Raw genomic sequence first — 27,401 nt, forward strand, 5'->3', positions numbered from 1 at the left:
AGCACGGGCTCTAGGCACGTGGGCTTCAGTAGTTGTGGCACACAGGCTCAGTAGTTGTAGCACGCAGGCTCTAGAGCGCAGGCTCAGTAGTTGTGGCGCACGGGCTTAGTTGCTCCGTGGCATGTCGGATCTTCCCGGACCAGGACTCAAGCCCATGTCCCCCGCATTGACAGATGGGATTCTTAACCACTGTGCCACCAGGGAATCCCCAAAGCATGTGTATTTTAAAGCAAATTTGCTGAACATTTGGTGTTCTTTAATTGTTAATTTTGCACTAACTTCAGTTCAAAAGTAGATTACTATGCTAAATTATAAAGTTACATTTTTAACCTCATTCTTATTCTTACCTCTGTTAAAATATGCAAATGGAAGCAAGTTATTTTGGTTGAAAATGAGCATCCCTTCACAGCTTTATGGAAGCTGTAACTACAAGTATTATCTTGTATCCTCTGAAAAGAACTTAAACTATACATGAAACTTTTTTGCCAAAAGCATTATATTTTATTTTAATTGTTTGAAGATTTATTTTTAAAAACTGTTAAATACTCCAGTATTATCCTAGTAGCTTGAATAGAAAATTAACTTCAGGTTTATTCCATTTTATTGTGCAATTGTTAAGCATGACTTTGCAAAGTCTTAAAAGTTGAGTTGAATGTGAGCGACATAAAAATGCAAATTAGGGATTTTACGTTGTTGGTTATAAATGGGCTCATTGTCTTTCAAATATATTCTGGAAACTATAGGAGTAAATGCAGTAACATATTTTAAAAGTTACTAAGCTAGGCACCACCTTACAACTGAGCCACTAAAAGTTTAAGGGTTACGTAAAGATACGTTTTTAAGTTTTTGTGAACTATGAGGCTAAATTATATTGCTTAGAGAATGTGTATTTTACAGAAAGCAGTCAACAAGCTCAGAAAATACTGAGTGTTTTCTTACAAGTCATGCATTCCACTCTCATAGCGCATATCATTTTGTGTTGCAGCAACTTAACTGCCAGACCACTATCAAAATGATAATTCTGTTCACAATCTGAATGGATCTATTTGTACCACTTTTGGTTAGGCTCCTTCTATTAGTAAGAGTTTAAGCAAAGGAAGGCCTTAGTGTTTTTCAGATTTTACAGCTGTCTTACATAAAGGACACGAGGTTTTTTTCTAGAAGAACTTTTGTTTGTTGAGTAAAGGACCCTTGGGAGACCATTGGGAGGGGTTTGAGTGAAATGTAATATCCTCAGACAGCTAGAAGTCATTTCTTCCAGAGGCCATGCATGACAAGATGGAAGCATCCCTTAACTTTTTAGAAACTTAGGGAATGAGAGGTATCCATCAAATTCCCTATTTAACCTGTACTCGCTCCCCTCTTCCCAACTACTACTACTGTATCTCTTTTCTGGGAATTCACAGTGTTTTGTGACAGGACAGACGATTCAAGTGAATAATGTTCTTTAAATTAAGTTCTAAGAATACAGCAAACACAGCTCTCCTGGACCTCTCTGCCATTTGTATGTTGTTTATGGTTTTTCACCCTCATATTTTGAGAGATGTCTTTGATACTTTTTTCCTTAAGGAGAGCTAAAAAGCTTTCAAGACTTGGAGCAAAGCAATATCCAGGGAAACCACTCTATAAATAATTGACCTTAATAACCAAACTCACAGAGTTTAAGAAATATCTTGGTGCTTTGACATTATTTATTTTGTAAGTGATGTATTTGTCTTTTAGAGAGAAAAAATTATCTGGTTTTATGTAAATATGAATAAAAGTGTCAGTCATATTTAAAACTGGAAACCATTGATTTAGTACATTAGTATATTAAAAAATAAACTGGGAAAGTAAAGATCATTTATTCAGCAAAATGAACAGACTCAGAGATTTGGTTTAAAAATAAGAACTAAATAAAACTGAGTGTAAAGAGTGTTTTCTTTTTAATTCTAAGTGCTCTCCAAAACAGTACACAGATGAAAAGGATGTTGTCCTGTGACAAGAGGTTTTACGTGACATTAGGAAATATGTGAAATGGAATGAAAGTTGTTATCTGTTTTGTACCAGTAGGAAATTACAAGTTGAGAATATATTTGCATTAGTGTGTTTAAACTAGTGAGCACATTATGCAATGATTTTTAAAAGGTATTTTTTAAATAATTTTTTAAGAAAACATACTAGCTAAAATAGAGTCTCTAACAAATTGTTTGTGTCTGTTTACATTTACTATACATTACAGTTAATAGTGTATCTTGAAGCTTAGTCCTATTTCTGTGTTCCTGTTTTCTCATCTGTAAAATAATAGTGATAGTACTACTAAATGAGATAATATTAGGCAGTTCTTGCTTTGTATAGTTCCAAAATGCATTAATTTTGGTTACCGTGGTTTAATTAAATAATATCTGTCCCCAACAACACAGCTCAGATTTCTGTCACCACAGTGTATTAACTGTAGTTGTATAAAGTACAAACTTCACTGCTAGCACTTAAGTTCAAAAATCACCATGTGAATGACGATGCATATAATGATTATTGAGTAATCATGTCACTTTCAAAGTCTCTTGGTGATTGGTCACTGTATCTGTTATTCATTTCATACACAGACAGCAAATCCTGTGGTTCTGTTATCACCTTGTCTCCTGGTCATAAACCCATGTGGCATTTTACAGAAGTGGATAATCAAAAGGGAATGGGTGAACAAAGATAGAAGTGCAGCAAAGAAATGAAAAGTGATAACATAAATTCAAATCAAACCTAAACAGGGTGTGTTGGGGGGCTTCCCTGGTGGCGCAGTGGTTAAGAATCCACCTGCCAATGCAGGAGACATGGGTTTGAGCCCTGGTCTGGGGAGATCCCACACGCCGTGGAACAGCTAAGCCCATGCACCACAACTACTGAGCCTGTGCTTTAGAGCCAGCGAGCCACAACTACTGAAGCCCGTGCGCCTAGAGCCCATGCTCTGCGAGAAACCACCACAATGAGAAGCCCGCGCACCTCAACGAAAAGTAGCCCCTGCTCACTGCAACTAGAGAAAGCCCGCATGCAGCAACGAAGACCAACTTTTTTTGTGCCCCCCACAAAAAAAACCTAAATGGGGGACTTCCCTGGGGGCACAGTGGTTAAGAATCCACTTGCCAAAGCAGGGGACACAGGTTCAAGCCTTGGTCCAGGAAGATCCCACATGCTGAGGAGCAACTAAACCCGTGTGCTACAACTACTGAGCCTGTGCTCTAGAGCCCAGAAGCCACAACTACTGAGCCCACGTGCCACAACTACTGAAGCCCGTGCACCTAGAGCCCGTGCTCTGCAACAAGAGAAGTGACCGCAGTGAGAAACTCACGCTCGGCAACGAAGAGTAGCCCCCGTTCGCTGCAACTAGAGAAAGCCCGTGCACAGCAGCGAAGACCCAGCGCAGCCAAAAATAAATAAATAAATGTATTTTTTAAAAAAAATACCCCAACAAAACCTAAATGGGACTTCCCTGGCTGGCGGTCCAGTGGTTAAGACTTCGAAATTCCACTGCAGGGGGCGTGGGTTTAATCCCTGGTAGGGGAACTAAGATCCATGTGCCCCGCAGTCTGGCGAAAAGAAAAATAAACCTAAACGGAGTTGTGGAAGAAATAACTGACCCACAGGCATGTTGACACTGCCACTGTTTGAGAGACTCTAGATTTGAGCCAGAAGAACTTAGTGAAGGCTAACTTAACAACATAAGCAAAGAAAGAGTTTTTAAACGTTTTGACAAGAATTTTTGAAGGTCATGGAGTAATCAGTTTTTCCCATTAACCACTTTGCACGGTTTCTACTTGCTTGGTCATTTTTATGATCTTGATCTTGCAGTGTCATGCAGAGTGAAGACTGCCTGTACATAAAGTGCTTAGAACAATCCCTGGCACATAGTAAGTGCTCGAGAAATGTTTGCTATTGTAATTATTAGTGATAGCACTAATTAGTTGTAAAGATGATTGTAGTAGGGGAGAGGGATGGCCAACTTAATAACTGAGTGCCTAAAAATATGTACTGGATATCTCGCCCATATTTTCTCGTCTAATTGTCGTAGTACTCTGGGGTAATTTTGATCCTCTTTTTACAGCTGAGCTAACAGGAGCTAGAAAGTTTTTAAGTACTTACCCAGGATCACATAGCCACTAAATATTGATAGGAAACTACTATTCAAATGAGGCCATCTGAATTATCTTTCCAGGTCTTTCATGTTTCTAGTAATAGTTGATACTTGATGAGACTATCAAACTTTAAAAAGTGATTTTAGAGTCTTTGCTGTTGGTAAACATTTTTAAAGTTTGCCATACAAAATTCAAAAGGTGATTTCACGGGGAGCTCTAATTAGGGTGAAGTAAGCAAGAACCAATTTTTCAGCTTACTTGTATTTACTATTATGTTATTGTGCTTTTATTTTATGTTTATTAGTTTTTGTTTGTCCTCATAATGATTAGCAGTGAGATCCTTAAAATTTTTTTTAAAATTATGTCATAGCTTTGCTTATAACAAATCATTGGAGTGGGTACTTTTTTTTTTTTTTTACAGGCCAATTCAAATAAATGTCCCTGGTAAAACTAATGTTAATTAGTTTTCTCTTTTGGAGTAGACATATCATCTCCATTGGATTATCCAACAAAAAGTTTGCCTTTGATCTTTTTGGTCTTGGTAATGAAAAACTCTAGATGTTAAGTGTACGTTGGTTTTACCGCTTTTTTTAATGTTTTTATCAAATATTGGATATAAAAGAGTGTTGATACAATATGTATAAGATATAAAGAATAACTATACACATAAAAGGCATACAGATTGGAAACGAAGAGGTAAAACTATCTCTATTTGCAGACAACATAACCTTGTATATAGAAAATCCTGAGGAATCCACACACACAAAAACCTTTTAAAAATAATAAGTTCAGCATAGTTGAAGGATAGAAGAGCAATATGCAAAGCTCAATTTTATTTCTATCCTCTAGGAATAAATAATCCAAAAATAAATTTAAGAAAACAATTGCATTTACAGTAGCATCAAAAATAAGAAAATACTCAGGAACATGTGCAAAACTTGTATCCTAAAAACTATAGAACATTGAGGAAAGAAGTTAAAAAAGATCTAAATAAATGGAAGGACATCTCACGTTCATGGATCAGAAGACTTAATTTGTTAAGATGGAGTCTCCCTAAATTGATCAGATTCAACACAGTCTCTCTCAAAATCCCAGCTGGCTTTTTTTTGTAGAGATTGACAAACTGATCATATGTAAATGGCTCACTCCCTCATTTTGTTCAGAATTCTGCCCACATCTTACCTCTTCAGAGAGACCTTCCCTGAATATCCCATCTAAAGTAGCACCCTTGGCCTGTCACTCTGTATCCCTCTTATCCTGCCTTAAAAAAATAAACAAACACACTTACAATTTATTACAGTTTACCCTTGAACAATGGGTTGGGTGCCTACCCTCCCCACAGTCAAATTTTTGTGTAACTTTTCCTTTGGCCCTCCTTATCCACGTTTCGGGATCTGAGGAGTCAACCACCTCGGATCTTGTAGTACTGTAGTACAAGCATATTTATTGAAAAAAATGGGCATATAAGGGGATGCAGTTCAAACCTGTGTTTTTCAAGGATCAGCTGTACTTGCTACAGCACTTATTATTACCTGAGATACATTTATTTACTGTCCATCTCCTCCTTCCCCTATACCTCACATGAGTCTGATGGGCAGAGACCATCTGTTTCCTACAGTACTTATCTGTAGTGTCTAGAGGAGTGGCTGTCATAACTTGTTGCTCATTAAATGTTGATTCAATAAATCCTTTATGTTCCAGAGCTCAAGCAGTACTTTCTCTTTTCCTATTCGATTTTCATGGACTTAGTCCCTATTGTGAATTCCTCTGATACTTATTGTCTTTGGCACCAAGTTCAACTTTTTTTTTTTTTTTTTTTTTTTTTTTTGCGTTACGTGGGCCTCTCACTGTTGTGGCCTCTCCCATTGCGGAGCACAGGCTCTGGACACGCAGGCCCAGCGGCCATGGCTCACAGGCCCAGCCGCTCCGCGGCACGTGGGATCCTCCCGGACCGGGGCACGAACCCGTGTCCCCTGCATCGGCAGGCGGACTCTCAACCACTGCGCCACCAGGGAAGCCCCAAGTTCAACTTTTATATTAATGTTTGTATATGTTGTCTCTCCGGTGAGGCAAGTACTGTACCTTATGTTATCTTTTTCTTTGCCCAGCAAGTCTAACATAGTAAGAAAAAGCAAATACTCATTAAATTTTAAAATAAGCCTATTGCTGTATCAACTTCTTAATCTATATGGTGTTGTCATAAGTCCTTTAGTTTATTCAACAAATTCATTTATTTTTTCATCCAACAAATATTTATTGAATATGATAAATTATTTATTTATTTATTACTAGCTACTTAATGATAACTGCTGTGAGAAAAATAAAACAGGGTAAGCAGAATAGGGAGTTCCAGTGTGAAGGCTGCAGGAGTTTCAAATGATAACTGTACATTGTATGTGGTGGAATAGAGTATTAAGAAAGGATTTCAAAGACGTTTATCTTTTAGTGCATCGCTAACTTGTCATTGTTGTGAAAAAACAGTAGGGTCCGTTCATAGACTCTGATTATGAAAATTGGGTAATTCCTCATATCCAAGCCAGAGGACAGAAAGGACTTCTAATTGGAAATCTGTGTTTCGTGGCCTTTTCTCTTTTCTTTTACTATAAGACTGAATGTCAAATATTATATTTATTACCATTAAAAGCTAAATTGCAGTTAGGTTGGCTAATATAATTTATATTATAGGTTGGTTTATTATAAATCTAAGTAACAAGAAATTTTCTTTACCTCAACCTTTATCTCACCCTGACTGAAGTGAGAGAAGCCCTGTTAACCTAGCTAACCTGGAAATCAAAGGGAAGTTTAATTTTGCAAATGAATGATTTGTTTAGACTGAACATTAGCCAGGCTCATCATGATTATATTAGACATCAGTGAGTTTTTTAATGTTAGACTTGACTTTTTAATCTTAATTCTACTCTTTAAAATGATTTTCCTGACGTATCAGTGGATTAGAAATTTGAAATTGAATTTTAATATCTGCCTGATGCTTAGTTCTAAAATGATGAAAGTATTTTGTATTTGATATACTCTGTATCTCTTAATAGCAAATCTTGCTGAGTTTGCTGCTGATTATACATCATTACAGAACACTGTGACAGCATAAGGGAATACTACATAGTAGAGAGAAAAAACAGTTTAAGGTGGATTAAAAGGACATAGTTATGCTGAAATGTTATGTGAGATTTTTTACAAGATTTTCTCTTTTATTTAAATGTTGCTAAGGATTTGAAGCGTTCATTACCAGCTGGACTTGGTCTCTCAGAAACCCAAATCACATCTCATGGCTTTGAAAGTACCAAAGAGGGGGTTATTGAAGCAGGAGCATTTCAAGGTAAGGAACCCATTATTTTTAAAGATGGCTGGGGTGGAGCCTTTATTAATAAAGTATGAGGGTTGAGCCCTTTAATTCCGTGATAAAACACTGATTATAAACATAATCCTTTTTCTCTTCAATTTAAATAATTTAAAAATTGTTTAGTAGTCATCTCTATATAAATAGATCAATGTACATAATTGCACTGATTATTACTTAAGAATTGATTTTAAAATACTGAAATAAAAACTCAAAAATTATGTCAAGAATGCATATTTAAATTATTTTAGGGGTAACCACAAAATTTATAGGTCAATATTGATTTGTATAAATACATATTTCCTGTTTCATAGCAATTAGGAAAATGAAACTTTTATTTTTCTTACTATACATGCTTATACTATACTATATGTGTAGGAGGTCTCCAAGACCACCCTCAGATTCAGTAATTTCCTAAGAGGACTAACAGGACTCAGTCTATAGTCATACTCTAGGCTATGATTATTACAGCAAAAGTATACCGAGCACAGTTAGCAAAGGCAAAGAATGCCTGAGGCGAAGTCTAGGGAAACTGGGCATAAGCTTGCAAGGATCTTTTCCCGGTTCAGTCACACAGGACATGCTTAATTCTCCCAGCAGAGCTGTGACAACAGATGTGAAATGTTGCTAACGAGGGAAGGTAATTAGAGCCTCAGTGCCCAGAGTTTTTACTGGAGATTGCTTGCTCACATAGGCACCGTCTGTGAGCACGTGCCCAGATTCCAGACTCCCAGAAGGAAAGCGTAAACCACATTGTTTGTATAAACAGTTTAGGCATAGTGAGCAAGTCTTACCATTTTGGGAATGGAGGGAATCACCCCAAAATTAAAGTTCTTAGATGCCAGCCAAGGGCCCATCTTCTGTAAGCTGGTCTTTTTTTTTTTTTTTTTTTTTTGCGTTACGCGGGCCTCTCACTGTTGTGGCCTCTCCCACTGTGGAGTACAGGCTCTGGATACGCAGGCTCAGCGGCCACGGCTCACGGGCCCAGCTGCTCCGCAGCATGTGGGATCTTCCCGGACCGGGGCACGAACCCATGTCCCCTGCATCGGCAGGCGGACTCTCAACTGCTACGCCACCAGGGAAGCCCTGTAAGCTGGTCTTTTTAAGGATAAGTAGTTAGACCTACTATGTTAGCTCTTTTCTGCACACATCCCATGTATATATGTCTATTTTTAATATAAAGAAAAATCCTTCCTTTTTTAATGCTCTTGCCTATAATAACATTTTTTAGGTATTCTTTCATTTTCACACAAGTGAAAGAAAGTAAAATCATGTGGAAATTTGGACGTGAAAATGGATCGTTTTCTCGACAGAGCTATAGTTAAAGTAGTAATAGTTGATGTTCAATGAAGAATTTTAATTTTAATATTGCATTATAATTTCACAAAATAAAAAAGATATCTCCATGCCTTTGTAATCCTTAGCCCTCTTGCAGATAATAGTATTCTATATTTTTATTATACTAATGGCCAGTACTTTAGTCAGAAACAACTTATATTTTGGGACTTCCCTGGTTGTCCAGTGGTTAAGACTCTATGATCCCAATGCAGGGGGGCCTGGGTTTGATCCCTGGTCGGGGAACTAGATCCCACATGCTGCAACTAAAGATCCTGCATGCTGCAACTAAAGATCCCACACGCAGCAAAGAAGAGCCCATGTGCTGCAGCTAAGACCTGACACAGCCAAATAAATAAATAAATAAAATTTTTAAACCTGTATTTTGAAATATATTCTTTGCTAAATGGATCCTGGAATAGGATAACCCAGTATAATATCCTCTGCTCTAGGCTGTAAAATGAGTGGGCTACCTACTGACATTATTTTTTTTCATTTTTCATTCTTATGTTCAGAAAAATAAAGATATAGACAGGGAGCATACGTGTCGGTATCTCCGTAGTCATTGCATAGTATTGTGGTGTTATTCTCTAGAGGATAACTTTGAATTTGAAAAGGTTGACTGGTTGCCTAAAATTATGAGTGCTTAAAGATATAAGGCTTACTTTGCATAATGTGACATCATTTTTGCACCAGTCACCAATTTCCAAATTTAAATGTCAACATAGAATTAAAAAAAAACTTTTACAATTAAGATATTTTAAATATTTTCAGTGAAATTATTTAGCTGATGTTTGGTTTTATTCTTTCTCCCTTAATCAGAATAGTATTATACAATAATCGAAGTCAGCTGGCCATTGTAACCTGCTGTGCATGAGCATGAAAATGCCAGTCACTTTCACTTGCTTATAGATCTATCCTAATCCTTCATATTGGAATAAAAAATGTTTCATGATAATGGCAGTAATTTATGTCTTTTTGAATTGACTTTGTAAAACACTTTTTAAAACAAACTGTGTTGTTTATATGAAAAAGATAATCATTCTGCCATACTCAGATTAGTTGAGCATTTATTGGAAAGTTGTAGTTGTTTTAAGTGCCCTTGTTTTTGTTTTGTTTTTTATAAATTTATTTATTTATCTATTTTTGTCTGCGTTGGGCCTTCGTTGCTGCATGCGGGCTTTCTCTACTTGCAGTGAGCGGGGGCTACTCTTCATTACAGTGTGCAGGCTTCTCATTGTGGTGGCTTCTCTTGTTGCAGAGCACGGGCTCTAGGCACACGGGCTCAGTAGTTGTGGCTCGCGGGCTCTAGAGCACAGGCTCATTAGTTGTGGTGCACGGGCTTAGTTGCTCCGCAGCATGTGGGATCTTCCCAATGCAGGGCTCGAACCCGTGTCCCCTGCATTGGCAGGCGGATTCTTAACCACTGCGCCACCAGGGAAGCCTTAAGTGCCCTTATTTGAAGACATACTTAGATAAATTGGAATGAACATGATTTTCTCATGTTTAGAATTTAAGAAATAGGTTTTATGAAAAAATATTAGGAGTTGGGGCTATGTTAGCACTCTGGAGAAATGACTGAATGATAACTTTAAATGACTCTGTTACCATTTACTTTTCCATCTCTAGAGCAAATTTAGAAGAAATGATACTTAAATTCAGCCTAACAACAAGAAATACTGAAATCTGCCCAGCAAATACATTGTAGAATTAATAATAGTAGAAATCATGAATAAATCAACGCATAAGAGTGAAGTATACTTGGTATCTGAGTTTTGTTTTAATGGGGCTTTGATCATTGCATACACATTCATATTCCTAGATTTCTGCTGTTGAGAGAAAACAGAGCAAATTCCCCAAATTTAGTCAACTAGCAGAAGCATAGAGTTTTTTTTTTTTTTTTTTTTTTTTTTTTTTTCTTTTTGCGGTATGTGGGCCTCTCACTGTTGTGGCCTCTCCCGTTGCGGAGCACAGGCTCCGGATGCGCAGGCCCAGCGGCCATGGCTCACGGGCCCAGCCGCTCCGCGGCATATGGGATCCTCCCAGACCGGGGCACGAACCCGTATCCCCTGCATCGGCAGGCGGACTCTTAACCACTGCGCCACCAGGGAGGCCCCAGAAGCATAGAGTTTTAAGAATTATTTTTTGTTGGAATGATTTACTTATTTATTGTGAATGATTTTAGTAACTAATTTAGTCTCAATTAGTGGTTTAAAGGGTTGAAGATACAGAGAATAATTGCCTTGAGCAAACAGTTGAAGGTACACACTTACCTCAGCACCATGTCTTTTGCTACTTTAGTTTGGAAAGTTCTGTATCATTTGTTACATATATTATAAATATCTCATGTTATGTCATGGGGTTATCTCTTATGTAAGATTAATAAACAGTAATAACCAGAACAACAGAGCTCTGTTCCTGGGATCATCAAGAAATGGAACTACAGTAGTCATCTTTTATTTAACACTTCCTTATATAATAGAAACCCTTGTGCCTTGGATAGTAGAGATAGCCTTTGTTTAAAATGGTGATTGAACTGGATAACATTAAATGCCTTCCAACTCAACAAGTAATTTATGGATTCGTGTTTTCTGTATTGAATTTAATAATGGAGACATTGTGGTGTGGATTTGGAACATCTGAGTCTCTAATAAGAAGCTGTTTTAACCTCTCTGCACCTCATTTCTCCTGTAGTTTAATGTCAGACTAGTTGATTTCCGTTGTCCCTTCCAGTTTTCTTGTTTTGTTTTTTTGTTTGTTTGTTTTGGCCGAGCGGCATGTGGGATCTTAGTTCCCTGACCAGAGATTGAACCCATGCCCTCTGCATTGGGAGCACACAGTCTTAACCACTGGACCACCAAGGAAGTCCCCTTCCAGTTTTAAATTTTATGGCTCAACAGATTTTTTTTTTTAAAGACAGGTATCTCTCACTTTGAAAGGTAGCACCAACCTATTTAGATCTATTGCATGTTTGGATTTTAACATTAGATCCAGTCCAGATTAAGGTTTTCATATTATTAAACCTGGTGGCTGTTTCTGATCAGATCTTAGTATATCTGGGATATGAGAAAGTTGATGTTGATTCTTATTAGAAAATTTTAATTATAAATTTTGATACATTATGTGTTTTCTAGAGAACTGGGAAAGAGTGTAGTTGAAATAAAATTATCTTATAAACATTAAAATATACTCAGCTAAATGTGGAAGGATGTTAATAATTTTTTCAACTTCTTTTTAATTATCACTTCCCTAAAGATATATAGCCTTTAGAATTTAAAATAAAGAAATCAGTTGAAGCTAATTTTCTTTAATGCCAGACAGTTTTCTTAGTTTAATGTCGGCCATGAGCAACAATGTTGGGTAGTCAGTTTTTCTTACTTTATAGGTAACTAAGGCTCAGAGACCTTAAGTAATTTGCCAGGGTGTTACTGGCAAATTACTGATAATAAAATATTGATACTATGTGGTTAAATAGGGCCAGAATTTCAAGCCCAGAGTTAGAATTTAAAACTCAGTTGTGTTTCACTCAAAAATTGTGTTCTTTCCTCTGGTTCTCAAACTTAGTTGTGTTTGAGAATAGCCTAAGTAGCTTTTAAAAAACTACAGTTGCCTAATGTGCAGCATGGTGACTATAGTTAATAATAATGTATACTTGAGAATAGATCTCAAGTTTTTTCACCACACACACAAAAGAGGTAACTATGTGAGGTGATGGCTGTAAGCATTTCACAATGTATACATATATCAAAACATCACTTTGTACACCTTAAATATATAATTTTTATTTACCTAATAAATAAATGAAAACCAAAAATCAATCGAATAAAAAAGCTAAACCTGTCAAAAAAGAAAAAAAAAGCCCTACAGATACCTGTTTCACTGATAATCAGAAGATTTTATGGAGTGTCTCAGGTATGTTTTAAAAGCTTCAGAAGTAATGCTTATGATTAATCGGAATAGCACTCTATATTAGCACTTCTCAAGCTTAAAAAAAACCATGCAGATCACCTGAGGATCTTGTGAAAATGCAGATTCTGGTTCAGTAGATCTGTGGCACGGCCTGAGTTTTGCATTTCTGGTGAGCTCCCGGGTGACATAATTGATGGAGACCCCTTGCATCCATACTATGAGCAGCAGTGACCTACACTATGTGATATTTGATATATGATATGAAAATTTTGGCTACAATTTCTGTGAAGGCTGTGATTCATGCACATTTCTATGAATTTTAATTTTAAATTTGATACAGTGTTACGTGCCTTTGGATTTCTACTTGAAAAGCTTTCCTCCCTATGTTAGAGTAGCAAGTGATAAAATATTTACTTAAGCTTTAAATCATTCAGCTGTGGGACTCTAATCACATTATTTTAATTGATTTGGAAACTAAGAACTCAGTCTAGTAGCATCCATTTATTATTAGTCCATTTCTGCAAGAAAACAAGTATATTAATTCTAGCTTTTAATCCTAGTTTTTGAATATCTTAAAGAAAATGTCAGTACACCTATATTCAAAATGTAATTATGTGGAGGGAGGAAAGGATTTTCACAGTGAAATGTCTGCCCTTTTCAGGTTCCCCAGCACCACCACTGCCGTCTGTTATGTCTCCTAGCAGGGTGGCAGCTAGTCGACTGGCTCAACAAGGAAGTGATTTAATGGTTCCTGCAGGTATTCACTGCACTGATTGGATAAAGCCCTTCTTGCTACTGCTGAAACTAAACTAATTCACTCGGTTTCTTATCACTTGCATTATATTCTTAGGTGTGCGTTATTCTGACTTTTTTGCTGGCTGCTTTTTTTTTTTTTTAACAATAAGGAAAATAATCTTTCTAGCCATAGCTTATCTTTCTGGCTTTTCAAAGTTTATTAGGCTCTATTTCAAACCCGAAATTTAATTTACCTTACGATTAAACAACACTGTACAATCGACTCATTTTCAATCATCCTCTCTTTGCTCTGGAAAATTTTGGTTCACTTATGTGATCCTAAAGTACTCTGCACTTCAATATTGCTGGACCATAAAAGCAGGGAAAAAAGAAACTGTGTATTTCTGTTTACAGGAAATGTTAATAGTTTCTATTTTGTTTCTGTGAGAATTTTGTAAATTCTTAAATGTGTTTGATGTGTTTGATGCTCTCCTCTTTCTTAGATTGTGGTAAAGCTGTGGGAAAGGCTGGGCTGGCTAGAGGAGTGAGAAAAGAGATTTTTGCTGACTGTAACCTTTTACAGCCATTTTATAAAACATTTTCTCTTGTCTTCTTCTCATTGTTATTTTAAAATTATTATGAAGTTTCTATCCCAAGTCATGAGCATCATAAATGTTTATTAAATATTTTCTTCTACAAAAAATATTTTACTATTAGGAACTATATAGTTGTAGAGTTGCTTTTATGTCATAATTTCTTGATTGTTGGAGCAATGCATTGTCAGGGCTTTATACTGCCTGTATTAATTATGGCTGTTTTGGGAAGTGGGGGGGGGTCTCTTGAGAAAAAACGAAGTACAGTGTAGGTCTTGTTATAACACAGCCTCTTATACTAGTGGTAAGATATTTTTAATGACTTTAAAATTATAATGTTTTTAAATCCTCCAAAATTACAGTAACATTCTATTGTTGCTCTCTTCTGTGTAGTATAGTGAAAGGAGATCACTGTGGAGAGTGCGTAGCCTTTCAGATTTTCACTGACAGTTTTTTTTAGAATCATTAGGTTATAAGATTAATTGTGGAAATTTTTTTTTCTTGAAGTAAACAGCAGTGTATTTAGAGAAGAAGGCCAGTTGCAGGATTTGCTTTTAAGAAGATGGACAAACCACAGAAACATTTTTTTTTAAGTGTTAGGAAATTATCCTCAAAATGATTCCAGGAAATTCTAGTCCTTCACCTTGTGGGAACTTTTTTATTTCTTTAAATGCATAAGTAGTTTAATTTGAACAACATCAGTGTTTTGTTTTCTTTCTACTTGTCTTTATCTGGTTTTCATTTTTATCTTTTGTTCTGATCTTATAGGTGGCCAGAGAACGCAGACAAAAAGTGGACCAGTTATTCTAGCAGATGAAACTAAAAATCCTGCAATGGAAAAGTTAGAACTTGTTAGAAAATGGAGTCTAAATACCTACAAGGTTTGTAATTTTTTTTTAATGTTTCTACCCTATCTGGCTCTAAGAATTTTCATTTGTATGTTATTCAAATTATTATTTTGCAATTATATGAATATATAGGAGAGAATAATGCTATTTAAACGTAAATATACAATTAGAAAATGAAGTATTTTGTCTTATTGATCTTGGCATAAATGTATTTTAAAAAGTCAGTAGCAAGAGTTTAAAAAAAGGCTACTAAAGTTCTTACTAATTGACAGATAACACATAGCTGAAGAAGAAATACAGTGCCTGGGAGGGAGCACATTTAGCTGTATACAGAGCTGCTCTAGATATGTTTGTCACAATCTGCAGCTTTTTGATGCTTTATAGCAGCTTAATGTCAAAAAAGGTATATTAGTTTTCCAAACTTTGGAATTCTCTGATTTATTGTGATAACTAAGCACTAACTGTACACCCAGCAAATGAGTTGGATTTCAAAAGTTTATTGTTAGTTGTATTATTTCAGAGTAATTGTTGGTTATTTTTTTTATGTTCTCATAAAACAAGTAAGCAAATTATTTAATCTATACTATATTTGATGTATTACAAATAGATAAGCCCCAAATCCACTTAGTACCTTCAAATCTTAACAGAGACAAGATGGTAGAATTCATAGAATAGTTAAGTGGGTGAAAGCCCTAGCAGTTCAAGTTAGAGCATTAGCCTTAACACTGGCTGTATTTGTGAATTGGTAGTGGGCCTAGTGGTTTGTAAGTCAGGAATTGTCTGTATTTTTATACGGGAGTCTCTTATGTGTCTTCTAAAGAGTAATACAAAAGCAAATTTATTCTTTCAGTTAGTATCTTTAAAGTATGATCTGCAGTTTTCTACAAAAGTACAGGTATTCTTAAGATGGTAAAAGTGCCCTGAAACTGCTACATGAAGCTTTCCAAAAAAGTATTTAGTTCATGTCAGTGTAGAACTGAAAAATGCCAGTGGTAGCCGTCAAAAAGTCATCAGTGGATGCCTGCGAAACTGTTCCCACTCAGGACATTCTCTTTACTCATTGCCCCTTTTGTTCTCAAGGACATGGATTCTCTCATTCCATGTATTGTTTTTCCCTTTGTATTCCCTCATATCACAACAGTTCACCCAAATATTCAAATGTCTACTTCATCTTCTTGCTGATTCCACGTATCTAGTTAATTATTAAATGGATTCTGCCTCTTTAAGATTCTTTGACTTTATCCCCTCGTCTCCATCTCACCCTTCACAGCCATATGATTACTCTCTCACGTTACTGTAGTAGCTTCTCTTGACAAATTCTCTTAGCCTACATATTCTGCTCTGCCTGACATGGTTCATTCTTGCTTAAAATCCTTCACTCGATCCCCATTGTCTTTAGAACAGCATGAATCTGACCCCATCTACCTTTCCAACTTCATCTCCTGCTGCTCTTCTCTTCACCCAGGGCTCCAGTGATCCATACCAGGTTATCCAGATGTTTCTTAAACAAGCTGTGCTTTCTCACACCTCTACTGCTTTGTTCACGGGGCTGTATTTGCCTACTGCTTGGAATTCCCCTTCATGCTCCCTTTCATTCCACTTGTTTATCTTTCATACCAGACTGAGCTTCATTCATTTATTTATTAAATTCTGTTCAGCCGTTCCTTTGTTCATTTATTCCTGAAATTTGACTCTAACCATTGACATTCTCTGTCCACACATTTGGAGCCTAAAGAATACAGGCCTCATTTCTGAACTAAATCCTAGTAATTTTACAGATTACTAAATTAAATTTTTCTCATTTTAGCCTTCCTCTCTTACGTCATTTAATTTGTGTTTTCCTTGTTCTTTATCTTTTTTTTCCCTATATGTGTGTGTTTATCATGTATTCCTTTTCTTCTGTCTTTTACCTCTTCAGTAATCTGAGTTGAATCATTAAGATTCCAGTTATCTCTACATTAACATACCACATTCAGACTTTCTGTTAATAAAAATGACCAGTCTTCGTAATGTGTACACATGGCATAGTACTATGTGAAAGAGTTATTCTCTTCAGAGTGATCACTTTATTTTTAGCTGAAAATTTTTTTCATCAGAAAAGTTTGGATATCTCAGTCTAAGTCAAAAGAGAGAAAGTCCTAGCTTACATGATTTTATGAAGTTTGTAGCCCAGTGTGTCTGGGCTGACATATGCCGCTCTATTCTTGTGGCTTTTTGACCTTTTTGATCCAAATTGTGAGCTGATATAGGACATTCGTTGTCATTTGGATAATCCTTCAAGTACTGATTCTGATTTGGGTGAATTAGGACTTTGCTTGTTATCCATCACTCTTGAGGACCTTGATTCTAGCTATGGCTTTGATCCTTTCTTTCTTGGACTTCAGTTCCTACATGATTTCTAACTTTAATTTCTTCTGTCTGTTTCTGTTCTCTAGCAAACACTTTAAGGCTTTTCCTAAAAGAGAATATTAGCACCTCCTTTATTGGTTGTTAATTTTGGCTCCAAGAGCAGTCTGGTGATTAAAACCAAATATGTAATAGGAGTGATTTTAAGTTTAGGCCTTGGACCTATCTTCTTAAATATTATTATTATTATTATTATTAATTTATTTACTCATTTATAGCTGTGTTGGGTCTTCATGGCTGCGCACAGGCTTTTTCTAGTTCTAGCAAGCAGGGGCTACACTTTGTGAGCATGCACGGGCTTCTCATTGCGGTGGCTTCTCTTGTTGTGGAGCCACAGGCTCTAGGTGCGCGGGCATCAGTAGTTGTGGCATTCGGGCTTCAGCAGTTGTGGCTCGCGGGCTCTAGAGCGCAGGCTCAGTAGTTGTGGCGCATGGACTTAGTTGCTCTGCAGCATGTGGGATCTTCCTGGATCAGGGCTCGAACCCATGTCCCCTGCATTAGCAGGCAGATTCTTAACAACTACACCACCAGGGGAGTCCCTGAAATATTATTTTAATCTACCTGATTTTATTTGCACAGTTTGAATACAAAATTTATTTTCTTATTTATTCACATCTGCAGGAACAGTTGTGAGTAATGAACTCTGGTTTATCATTTTTGTTTGTTTTGTATTTTCCTAGTGTAGAATAGGGTACTTTTAGAAGTCCATCTTATTTTTTTAAGAATAGTCTCAGTTTCAGCATTCAGACCTCTTTGGCATCTTTTCCAAACATTAAATGTTTTTTTAAAATGTTTTAAGAATGTGCCACCATTATTCACACCTTTGTCAAGTTAATATTTGTTGTCTTAAAGCCAGTATCTTTAAGACCTTCATTCCCGTTTTTCTTATCATATTACCTTATTTATTTACTTCTTGAGCTGTCTCCCCTGTTCAATTTCTAGTATTTCCTTTTATGCTCCCTTTTTCTCTATCCTTCACTCTTAATAACTCTTTTAATGCAATATCTATCAGTTGCTGCCATGAAATTATTCTTTTCCTTGTACTTAAATTGTTTTATTCCTTTTTTTTTTTTTTGCATATACAAAAGCTCCTGGTGCTATTTAAATACTAGTAGTACCCAGTGACTATCTTGTAAATTCATGACCTATATGGTGGTGATTTATGGTATTTTATACACTGCTCATCATTATATTATCTTCCCCCAAGTAGGAGATCTATGTAGAGCAATAATTTACTTTTGCTTCTTCCTGCCCCTTTAATTTTGTTCCATTTGTCCTATTACTTTCAAAATGAATTCTTTTTTTCCCTGTTTTTTAACATCTTTATTGGAGTATAATTGCTTTACAATGGTGTGTTAGTTTCTGCTGTATAACAAATGAATCAGTGATACATGTACATATGTACATATCCATACATATCCCCTCCTTCTTGTGTCTCCCTCCCACCCCTCTAGGTGGTCACAAAGCACCGAGCTCTTCTCCCTGTGCTATGCGGCTGCTTCCCACTAGCTATCTGTCTTACATTTGGTAGTGTATATATGTCAGTGCCGCTCTCTCACTTCTTCCCAGCTTATGCTTACCCCTCCCCATGTCCTCAAGTCCGTTTTCTACGTCTGCGTCTTTATTCCTGTCCTGCCCCTAGGTTCTTCAGAACCATTCTTTTTTTAGATTCCATATATATATGTGTTAGCATACAGTATTTGTTTTTCTCTTTCTGACTTACTTCACTCTGTATGACAGTCTCTAGATCCATCCACGTCTCAACAAATGACTCAATTTTGTTCCTTTTTATGGCTGAGTAATATTCCATTGTATATATATACCACATCTTCTTTATCCGTTCATCAGTCGATGGGCATTTAGGTTGCTTCCATGACCTGGCTATTGTAAATAGTGCTGCAATGAACATTGGGGTGCATGTGTCTTTTTAAATTATGGTTTTCTGTGGGTATATGCCCAGTAGTGGGATTGCTGGATCATATGGTAATTCTATTTTTAGTTTTTTAAGGAAACTCCATACTGTTCTCCATAGTGGCTGTATCAATTTACATTCCCACCAGCAGTGCAAGAGGGTTCCCTTTTCTCCGCACCCTCTTCAGCATTTGTTGTTTGTAGATTTTCTGATGATGCCCATTCTAACTGGTGTGAGGTGATACGTCACTGTAGTTGTGATTTGCATTTCTCTAATAATTAGTGATGTTGAGCAGCTTTTCATGTGCTTCTTGGCCATCTGTATGTCTTCTTTGGAGAAATGTCTATTTAGGTCTTCTGCCCATTTTTGGACTGGGTTGTTTGTTTCTTTAATATTGAGCTGCATGAACTGTTTATATATTTTGGAGATTAATCATTTGTCCATTGATTCTTTTGCAAATATTTTCTCCCATTCTGAGAGCTGTCTTTTCGTCTTGTATATGGTTTCCTTTGCTGTGCAAAAGCTTTGAAGTTTCATTAGGTCCTATTTGTTTATTTTTGTTTTTATTTCCATTACTCTAGCAGGTGGATCAAAAAAGATCTTGCTGTGAATTATGTCAAAGAGTGTTCTTCCTATGTTTTCCTCTAAGAGTTTTATAGTGTCTGGTCTTACATTTAGGTCTCAAATCCATTTTGAGTTTATTTTTGTATATGGTCTTAGGGAGTGTTCTAATTTCATTCTTTTACATGCAGCTGTGCAGTTTTCCCAGCACCACTCATTGAAGAGACTGTTTTCTCCATTGCATATCTTTGCCTCCTTTGTCATAGATTAGTTGACCATAGGTGCGTGGGTTTATCTCTGGGTTTTCTATCTTGTTCCATTGATCTATATTTCTGTTTTTGTGCCAGTACCATATTGTCTTGATTACTGTAGCTTTGTAGTATACTCTGACGTCAGGGAGTCTGATTCCTCCAGCTCCGTTTTTTTCCAAGACTGCTTTGGCTATTTTGGGTCTTTTGTATCTCCATACAAATTTTAATATGATTTGTTCTAGTTCTGTAAAAAATGTCATTGGTAATTTGATAGGGATTGCATGGAATCTATAGATTGCTTTGGATAGTATAGTCATGTTCACAATATTGATTCTTCGAATCCAAGAACATGGTATATCTCTCCATCTGTTTCTATCATCTTTAATTTCTTTCATCAGTGTCATAGTTTTCTGCATACAGGTCTTTTGTCTCCCTAGGTAGGTTTATTCCTAGGTATTTTATTCTTTTTGTTGTGGTGCCAAATGGGAGTGTTTCCATAATTTCTCTTTCAGATTTTTCATCATTAGTGTGTAGGAATGTAAGAGATTTCTGTGCATTAATTTTGTATACTGCTACTTTAGCAAATTCATTGATTAGCTCTAGTAGTTTTCTGGTGGCATTTTTAGGGTTCTCTCTGTATAGTGTCATGTCATCTGCAAACAGTGACAGTTTTACTTCTTCTTTTCCCATTTAGATTCCTTTTATTTCTTTTTCTTCTCTGATTGCCATGGCTACGACTTCCAAAACTATGTTTAATAATAGTGGCAAGGGTGGACATCCTTGTCTTGTTCCTGATCTTAGAGGAAATGCTTTCGGTTTTTCACCATTGAGAATGATGTTTCCTGTGGGTTTGTCGTATATGGCCTTTATTATGTTGAGGTAGTTTCCCTCTATGCCCACTTTCTGGAGAGTTTTTATCATAAATGGGTGCTGAATTTTGTCAACAGCTTTTTCTGCCTCTATGGAGATGATCACATAGTTTTTATTCTTCAGTTTGTTAATATGGTGTATCGTATTGATTGATTTGCGTATATTGAAGAAGCCTTGCATCCCTGGGATAAATCTCACTTTATCATGGTGTATGATCTTTTTAATGTGTTGTTGGATTCTGTTTGCTAGTATTTTGTTGAGGATTTTTGCACCTACATTCGTGAGTGATACTTGTCTGTAATTTTCTTATATTTTTGTATCTTTGTCTGATTTTGGTGTCAGGGTGATGGTGGCCTCATAGAATGAGTTTGAGAGTGTTCCTCTGTCTGCTATATTTTGGAAGAGTTTGAAAGGATGGGTGTTAGCTCTTCTCCAAATGTTTGATAGATTTCACCTGTGATGCCATATGGTCCTGGACTTTTGTTTGTTGGAAGATTTTTCATCACAGTTTCAATTTCATTACTTGTGATTGGTCTGTTCATATTTTCTATTTCTTCCTGGTTCAGTCTTGGAAGGTTATACCTTTCTAAGAATTTGTCCATTTCTTCCAGGTTGTCTATTTTATTGGCATAGAGTTGCTTGTAGTAGTCTCTTAGGATGATTTGTATTTCTGCAGTGTCTGTTGTAACTTTTCCTTTTTTATTTCTAATTCTATTTATTTGAGTCGTCTCCCTCTTTTTCTTGATGAGTCTGGCTAATGGTTTATCAATTTTGTTTATCTTCTCAAAGAACCAGCTTTTAGTTTTATTCATCTTTGCTATTGTTTTCTTTGTTTCTATTTCATTTATTTCTGCTCTGGTCTTTATGATTTCTTCTGCTAACTTTGGGTTTTGTTTGTTCTTCTTTCTCTAGTTCCTTTAGGTGTAAGGTTAAATTGTTTATTTGAGATTTTTTTTGTTTCTTGAGGTAGGCTTGTATTGGTATAAATTTCCCTCTTAGAACTGGTTTTGCTGCATCCCATAGTTTTTGGGTCGTCGTCTTTTCATCATCATTTGTCTCTAGGTATTTTTTGATTTCCTCTTTGATTTCTTCAGTGATCTCTTGGTTATTTAGTAATGTATTGTTTAGTCTCCATGTGTTTGTGTTTTTACATTTTTTTTCGTTGTGATTGATGTCTAATCTCATAGCCTTGTGGTCAGAAAAGATGCTTGATATGATTTCAATTTTTTAAAATTTACTGAGGCTTGATTTTTGACCCAAAATGTGATCTATCCTGGAGAATGTTCCATGTGCACTTGAGAAGAAAGTGTAATCTGCTGTTTTTGGATGGAATGTCCTATAAATATCAATTAAATCTATCTGGTCTATTGTGTCATTTAAAGCTTCTGTTTCTTTATTTATTTTCATTTTGGATGATCTGTCCATTGGTGTAAGTGAGGTGTTAAAGTCCCCCACTATTATTGTGTTACTGTCTATTTCCTCCTTTATACCTGTTACCAGTTGCCTTATGTATTGAGGTGCTCCTATGTTGGGTGCATGTATATTTATAATTGTTATATCTTCTTCTTGGATCGATCCCTTGATCATTATGTAGTGTCCTTCCTTTTCTCTTGTAACATTCTTTATTTTAAAGTCTATTTTATCTGATATGAATATAGCTACTCCAGCTTTCTTTTGATTTCCATTTGCATGGAATATCTTTTTCCATCCCCTCACTTTCAGTCTGTATGTGTCCCTAGGTCTAAAGTGGGTCTCTTGTAGACAGCATATATATGGGTCTTGTTTTTGTATCCATTCAGCGAGCCTGTGTCTTTTGGTTGGAGCATTTAATCCATTCATGTTTAAGGTAATTATCAATATGTATGTTCCTATGACCATTTTCTTAATTGTTTTGGATTTGTTTTTGTAGGTCCTTTTATTCTCTTGCATTTCCCACTTAGAGAAGTTCCTTTAGCATTTGTTGTAAAGCTGGTTTGGTGGTGCTGAATTCTCTTAGCTTTTGCTTGTCTGTAAACTTTTGATTTCTCCATTGAATCTGAATGAGATCCTTGCTGGGTAGAGTAATCTTGGTTGTAGGTTCTTCCCTTTCATCACTTTAAGTATATCATGCCACTCTCTTCTGGCTTGTGGAGTTTCTGCCGAGAAATCAGCTGTTAACCTTATGGGAATTCCCTTGCATGTTACTTGTTGTTTTTCTCTTTCTGCTTTGAATAATTTTTCTTTGTTTTTAATTTTTGCCAATTTGGTTACTATGTGTCTCGGCATGTTTCTCCTTGGGTTTATCCTGTATGGGACTCGCCGCGCTTCCTGGACTTGGGTGGCTATTTCCTTTCCCATGTTAGGGAAGTTTTCAACTATAATCTCTTCAAAGATTTTCCTGAGTCCTTTCTCTCTCTCTTCTCCTTCTGGGACCCCTATCACGTGAATGTTGTTACATTTAATGTTGTCCCAGAAGTCTCTTAGGCTGTCTTCATTTCTTTTCGTTCTTTTTTCTTTATTCTGTTCTGCAGCAGTGAATTCCACCATTCTGTCTTCCAGGTCACTTATCCGTTCTTCTGCCTCAGTTCTTCTGCTATTGGTTCCTTCTAGTGTAGTTTTCATTTCAGTTATTGTATTGTTCATCTCTGTTTGTTTGTCCTTTAATTCTTCTAGGTCTTTGTTAAACATTTCTTGCATCTTCTCGATCTTTGCCTCCATTCTTTTTCCGAGGTCCTGGATCATCTTCACTATCATTATTCTGAATTCTTTTTCTGGAAGGTTGCCTATCTCCACTTCATTTAGTTGTTTTTCTGGGGTTTTATCTTGTTCCTTCATCTGATATATAACCCTCTGCCTTTTCATCTTGTCTATCTTTCTGTGAATGTGGTTTTTGTTCCACAGGCTGCAGGATTTTAGTTCTTCTTGTTTCTGCTGTCTGCCCTCTGGTATATGAGGCTATCTAAGAGGCTTGATGGGAGGGACTGGTGGTGGGTAGAGCTGACTGTTTCTCTGGTGGGAAGAGCTCAGTAACACTTTAATCCAGTTGACTATTGATGGATGGGGCTGGGTTCCCTCCCTGTTGGTTGTTTGGCCTGAGGCAACCCAACACTGGAGCCTACCTGGGCTCTTTGGTGGGGCTAATGACAGACTCTGGGAGGTCTCATGCCAAGGAGTACTTCCCAGAACTTCTGCTGCCAGTGTCCTTGTCCTCCTCGTGAAACAGAGCCACCCCCCGCCTCTGCAGGAGATCCTCCAACACTAGCAGGTAGGTCTGGTTCAGTCTCCCCCGGGGTCACTGCTCCTTCCCCTGGGTCCCGATGTGCACACTACTTTGTGTGTGCCCTCCAAGAGTGGAGTCTCTGTTTCCCCAGTCCTGTCGAAGTCCTGCAATAAATTCCCACTAGCCTTCAAAGTCTGATTCTGTAGGAATTCCTCCTCCCGTTGCCAGACCCGTAGGTTGGGAAGCCTGGTGTGGGGCTCAGAACCTTCACTCCAGTTGGTGGACTTCTGTGGTATAAGTGTTCGCCAGTCTGTGAGTCACCCACCCACCCGTTATGGGATTTGATTTTACTGTGATTGTGCCCCTCCTACCATCTCATTGTGACTTCTCCTTTGTCTTTGGGTGTGGGGTATCTTTTCTGGTGAGTTCCAGTGTCTTCCTGTCGATGGTTGTCCAGCAGCTAGTTGTGATTCTGGTGTTCTCACAAGAGGGGGTGAGAGCACGTCCTTCTACTCTGCCATCTTGGTTCCTCCTCTGTCTGCTTTTTAAAAAAAGGACTGCTTTATAAAAAATGTTTATTCATAAAAATCCTTAGTTGATGATAAGAGAGAATGTCAGGGAATTCATTTCAATTTTAAAATAGAAAAATATGAGTAGCTAAATATAAATTTATGTGTATTGACAAGGAAAAGTCTCAAGATATTCGTTCTTAGAAAGGAAATGCTCAGGATATTATGTATAGCATAGCATGGGCTCATGTTTACTTTAAGAATATTATATATGTGATTATATAGGTTTAAAGGAGAGTCTAGACTACCCATCAAACTATTAATAGTTTTCTACTATTTAGTCAAATTAAAGGACGGAAGAGGAATTTCATTTTTATTTCATTCATTATTTTAACTTTTACAACAAATACTAATTCTGTGACCAAAACTTTGAAAGACATGATAAAAGAACAAATTTGCAAATTTTAAAAATTGCAAAACTTATTTACTACTTTTTAGAATATTTTTGTTAGATTTAAATGATAAGGATTATATTAATGCCCTACATTGTTACTCTGAAAATGTATTGTTGAGTAGTGAATTTGCTTGTAATTTTTTATTTCTACCAAAAATTCCTAGAAAACTTATTTTCATGTGCTCTAAAGTTAGGTACTTTAAAAAATTGTAAATTCCTGTATCATTATTTCTGGGACAGAGATAGAATAACATAGAGTAGAATAACATAATTTAATTTTATCTGGGCAAAAGTAGAAGAATTCAGGAATCTGTAATCTCTACCTCTTTCTCTTTCTCTGTTCCTCCCCTCTTCCCTCCCTCCCCACCTCCTCTTTCTTCTTTCTACTTCCTTTCTTCCCCTCATTCTTCCTACTCACACACATATACACAGCTATTTAAGGGGAAAATCGAAGGAAAAAAAGCATTTGAAACCAATAGAATTTTGGTATTCTTATTATTCCTATATTAATAGTCGAGTATTGTTCTTAAATCAGTGCCAGGTGTCTCAGTTGTTTTCAGTAATCTACCAAAGTGCACAAAGCGTGAAATATGATTATGTGAGAGAGCTCATCTGGCAGTATATACACTAGCTAGATACGTCTTAAAACTTCCTCTAATAAGTAATAGTTAATAAACATGTCTGATAAATTTACTTTCTGGGGCTTCCCTGGTGGCACAGTGGTTGAGTTCCCGCCTGCTGATGCAGGGGACACGGGTTTGTGCCCCAGTCTGGGAGGATCCCACGTGCCGCAGAGCGGCTGGGCCCATGGGCCATGGCCGCTGGGCCTGCGCGTCTGGAGCCTGTGCTCCGCAACGGGAGGGGCCGTGACAGTGAGAGGCCCGCATACCACACACACACAAAAAAAATTTACTTTCTGAGTCCTGATGAACCTCTAAGGGGGCTGACAATTTTCAGTTTGTTAGGCTAGCTTGTTTGAAGCCAAAAATGGTGTATGCCATATGCTCCAGCATTTGCACTTTGGATTGCTGTATTACTGTTTTTTTCTTCTGTTCTTTTTTTTCTTCCTAAACAAAGTATATCTTTCCACTTCTAGTGCACTCGACAAATTATCTCTGAGAAGCTGGGCCGTGGATCAAGAACTGTGGACCTTGAACTTGAAGCTCAGATTGATATATTAAGAGATAACAAGAAAAAATACGAAAATATTCTAAAACTGGCTCAGACATTGTCAACCCAGCTTTTCCAGATGGTGCATACCCAAAGGCAACTCGGAGATGCATTTGCTGACCTGAGTTTGAAGTCACTAGAACTGCATGTAAGATTATTTGAAATAACTATTGGGGGGTGAGGGGGATGAAAATGGCAATAGGAGTATACTAAGAGGTAAGTTGTTACATTTCTGATTTGCTGAATTCTTAATAAAATTGTAATCTTGTGGTGTTCTTTAAGATATTTCATATAATTTTCAAGAAGGCCCAACTGACTTCTGTCACCATAGTGGTCCAGTTGTACCCTAAAGAAGATGTCATCTGGAGGTTTCAGGGGAAGGGAACTTGGTAGAGGAAAGGAAAAAGAGTACTCAGCCTGCTTGAGCCTAGAAAGAATCATAGCTATGTATATAGCTGGGCGTGGGTAAAAAGTAAATTCAGGCACCTATTGAAAATCTCCTGCATAGTCTCTGAATGTCCTGAGCAAAGAGTAGCATGCTTGACTGGATTTGTGATACACTTTTACTGAAATCATTAGTGTAAAATTATGAATTTTAGAATGCAGTTATTTTTCTGTATATATAAGTATTCAGCAAAGCATTATTAACAACTTCTAATGATAAGTGACTCCTTTTATGTCTTTTTTTTTTCCTCACGTGGAGCGAAAAGGTACAGAAATTCCTTGCCTACAGACTTCTAACTTGCACAGCTAGATAATTTAGAGCATTAAATCATTTGATAATATCTTGTACCTTGGACAAAGAAAGTTTGGCTACAGATGACAATGTTGAGAAAAACATTGAGATTCAATTCTAACTGAGTCATTAGACAGTCAAAAAGAAGAATGAAACTAATATTTAGGAAGCCGAGTTATCATAACAGCTGCAATTATTGAGTATCCACAATTTCAATATAATGGGCTAGGTGCTTTATAACCATTATATCATGTAATTTATCTAACACTGCAAGAAATGTTATCCCCTATTTATAGATGAGGAAGTTGAGGCCAAGAGAGGTTATGTAGTTTTTATAAACTCACAAAACGAATAAAAGATAGAATTGGAATTTATATCCAGGTCTTTTTGTTTCTCCACGATCTCTTTTTTTTTAAAATAAGAATTAATAGCATTTTAAAAAATACTTATTT

General features: G+C 36.7%; 1 protein-coding gene across 7 annotated transcripts in view; it reads left to right on the forward strand.

Annotated features, from left to right (window-relative positions):
* Positions 1–27,401, forward strand: part of ARFIP1 (ADP ribosylation factor interacting protein 1) — a 127,573-nt gene that overhangs the window by 53,609 nt on the left and 46,563 nt on the right. For 6 of the 7 annotated variants that reach the window (XM_060116444.1, XM_060116466.1, XM_060116458.1 and 3 more), the window contains 4 exons: positions 7,332–7,440; positions 13,367–13,462; positions 14,802–14,914; positions 26,140–26,361. In XM_060116444.1, coding sequence (XP_059972427.1) covers positions 7,332–7,440; positions 13,367–13,462; positions 14,802–14,914; positions 26,140–26,361 — 540 coding nt within the window. The remainder of the gene's footprint in view (positions 1–7,331; positions 7,441–13,366; positions 13,463–14,801; positions 14,915–26,139; positions 26,362–27,401) is intronic. The other variant, XM_060116491.1, reaches the window with a different exon arrangement.

The sequence above is a fragment of the Mesoplodon densirostris genome, chromosome 1 (genome assembly GCF_025265405.1).
Source record: "Mesoplodon densirostris isolate mMesDen1 chromosome 1, mMesDen1 primary haplotype, whole genome shotgun sequence".
Lineage (NCBI taxonomy): Eukaryota > Metazoa > Chordata > Mammalia > Artiodactyla > Ziphiidae > Mesoplodon > Mesoplodon densirostris.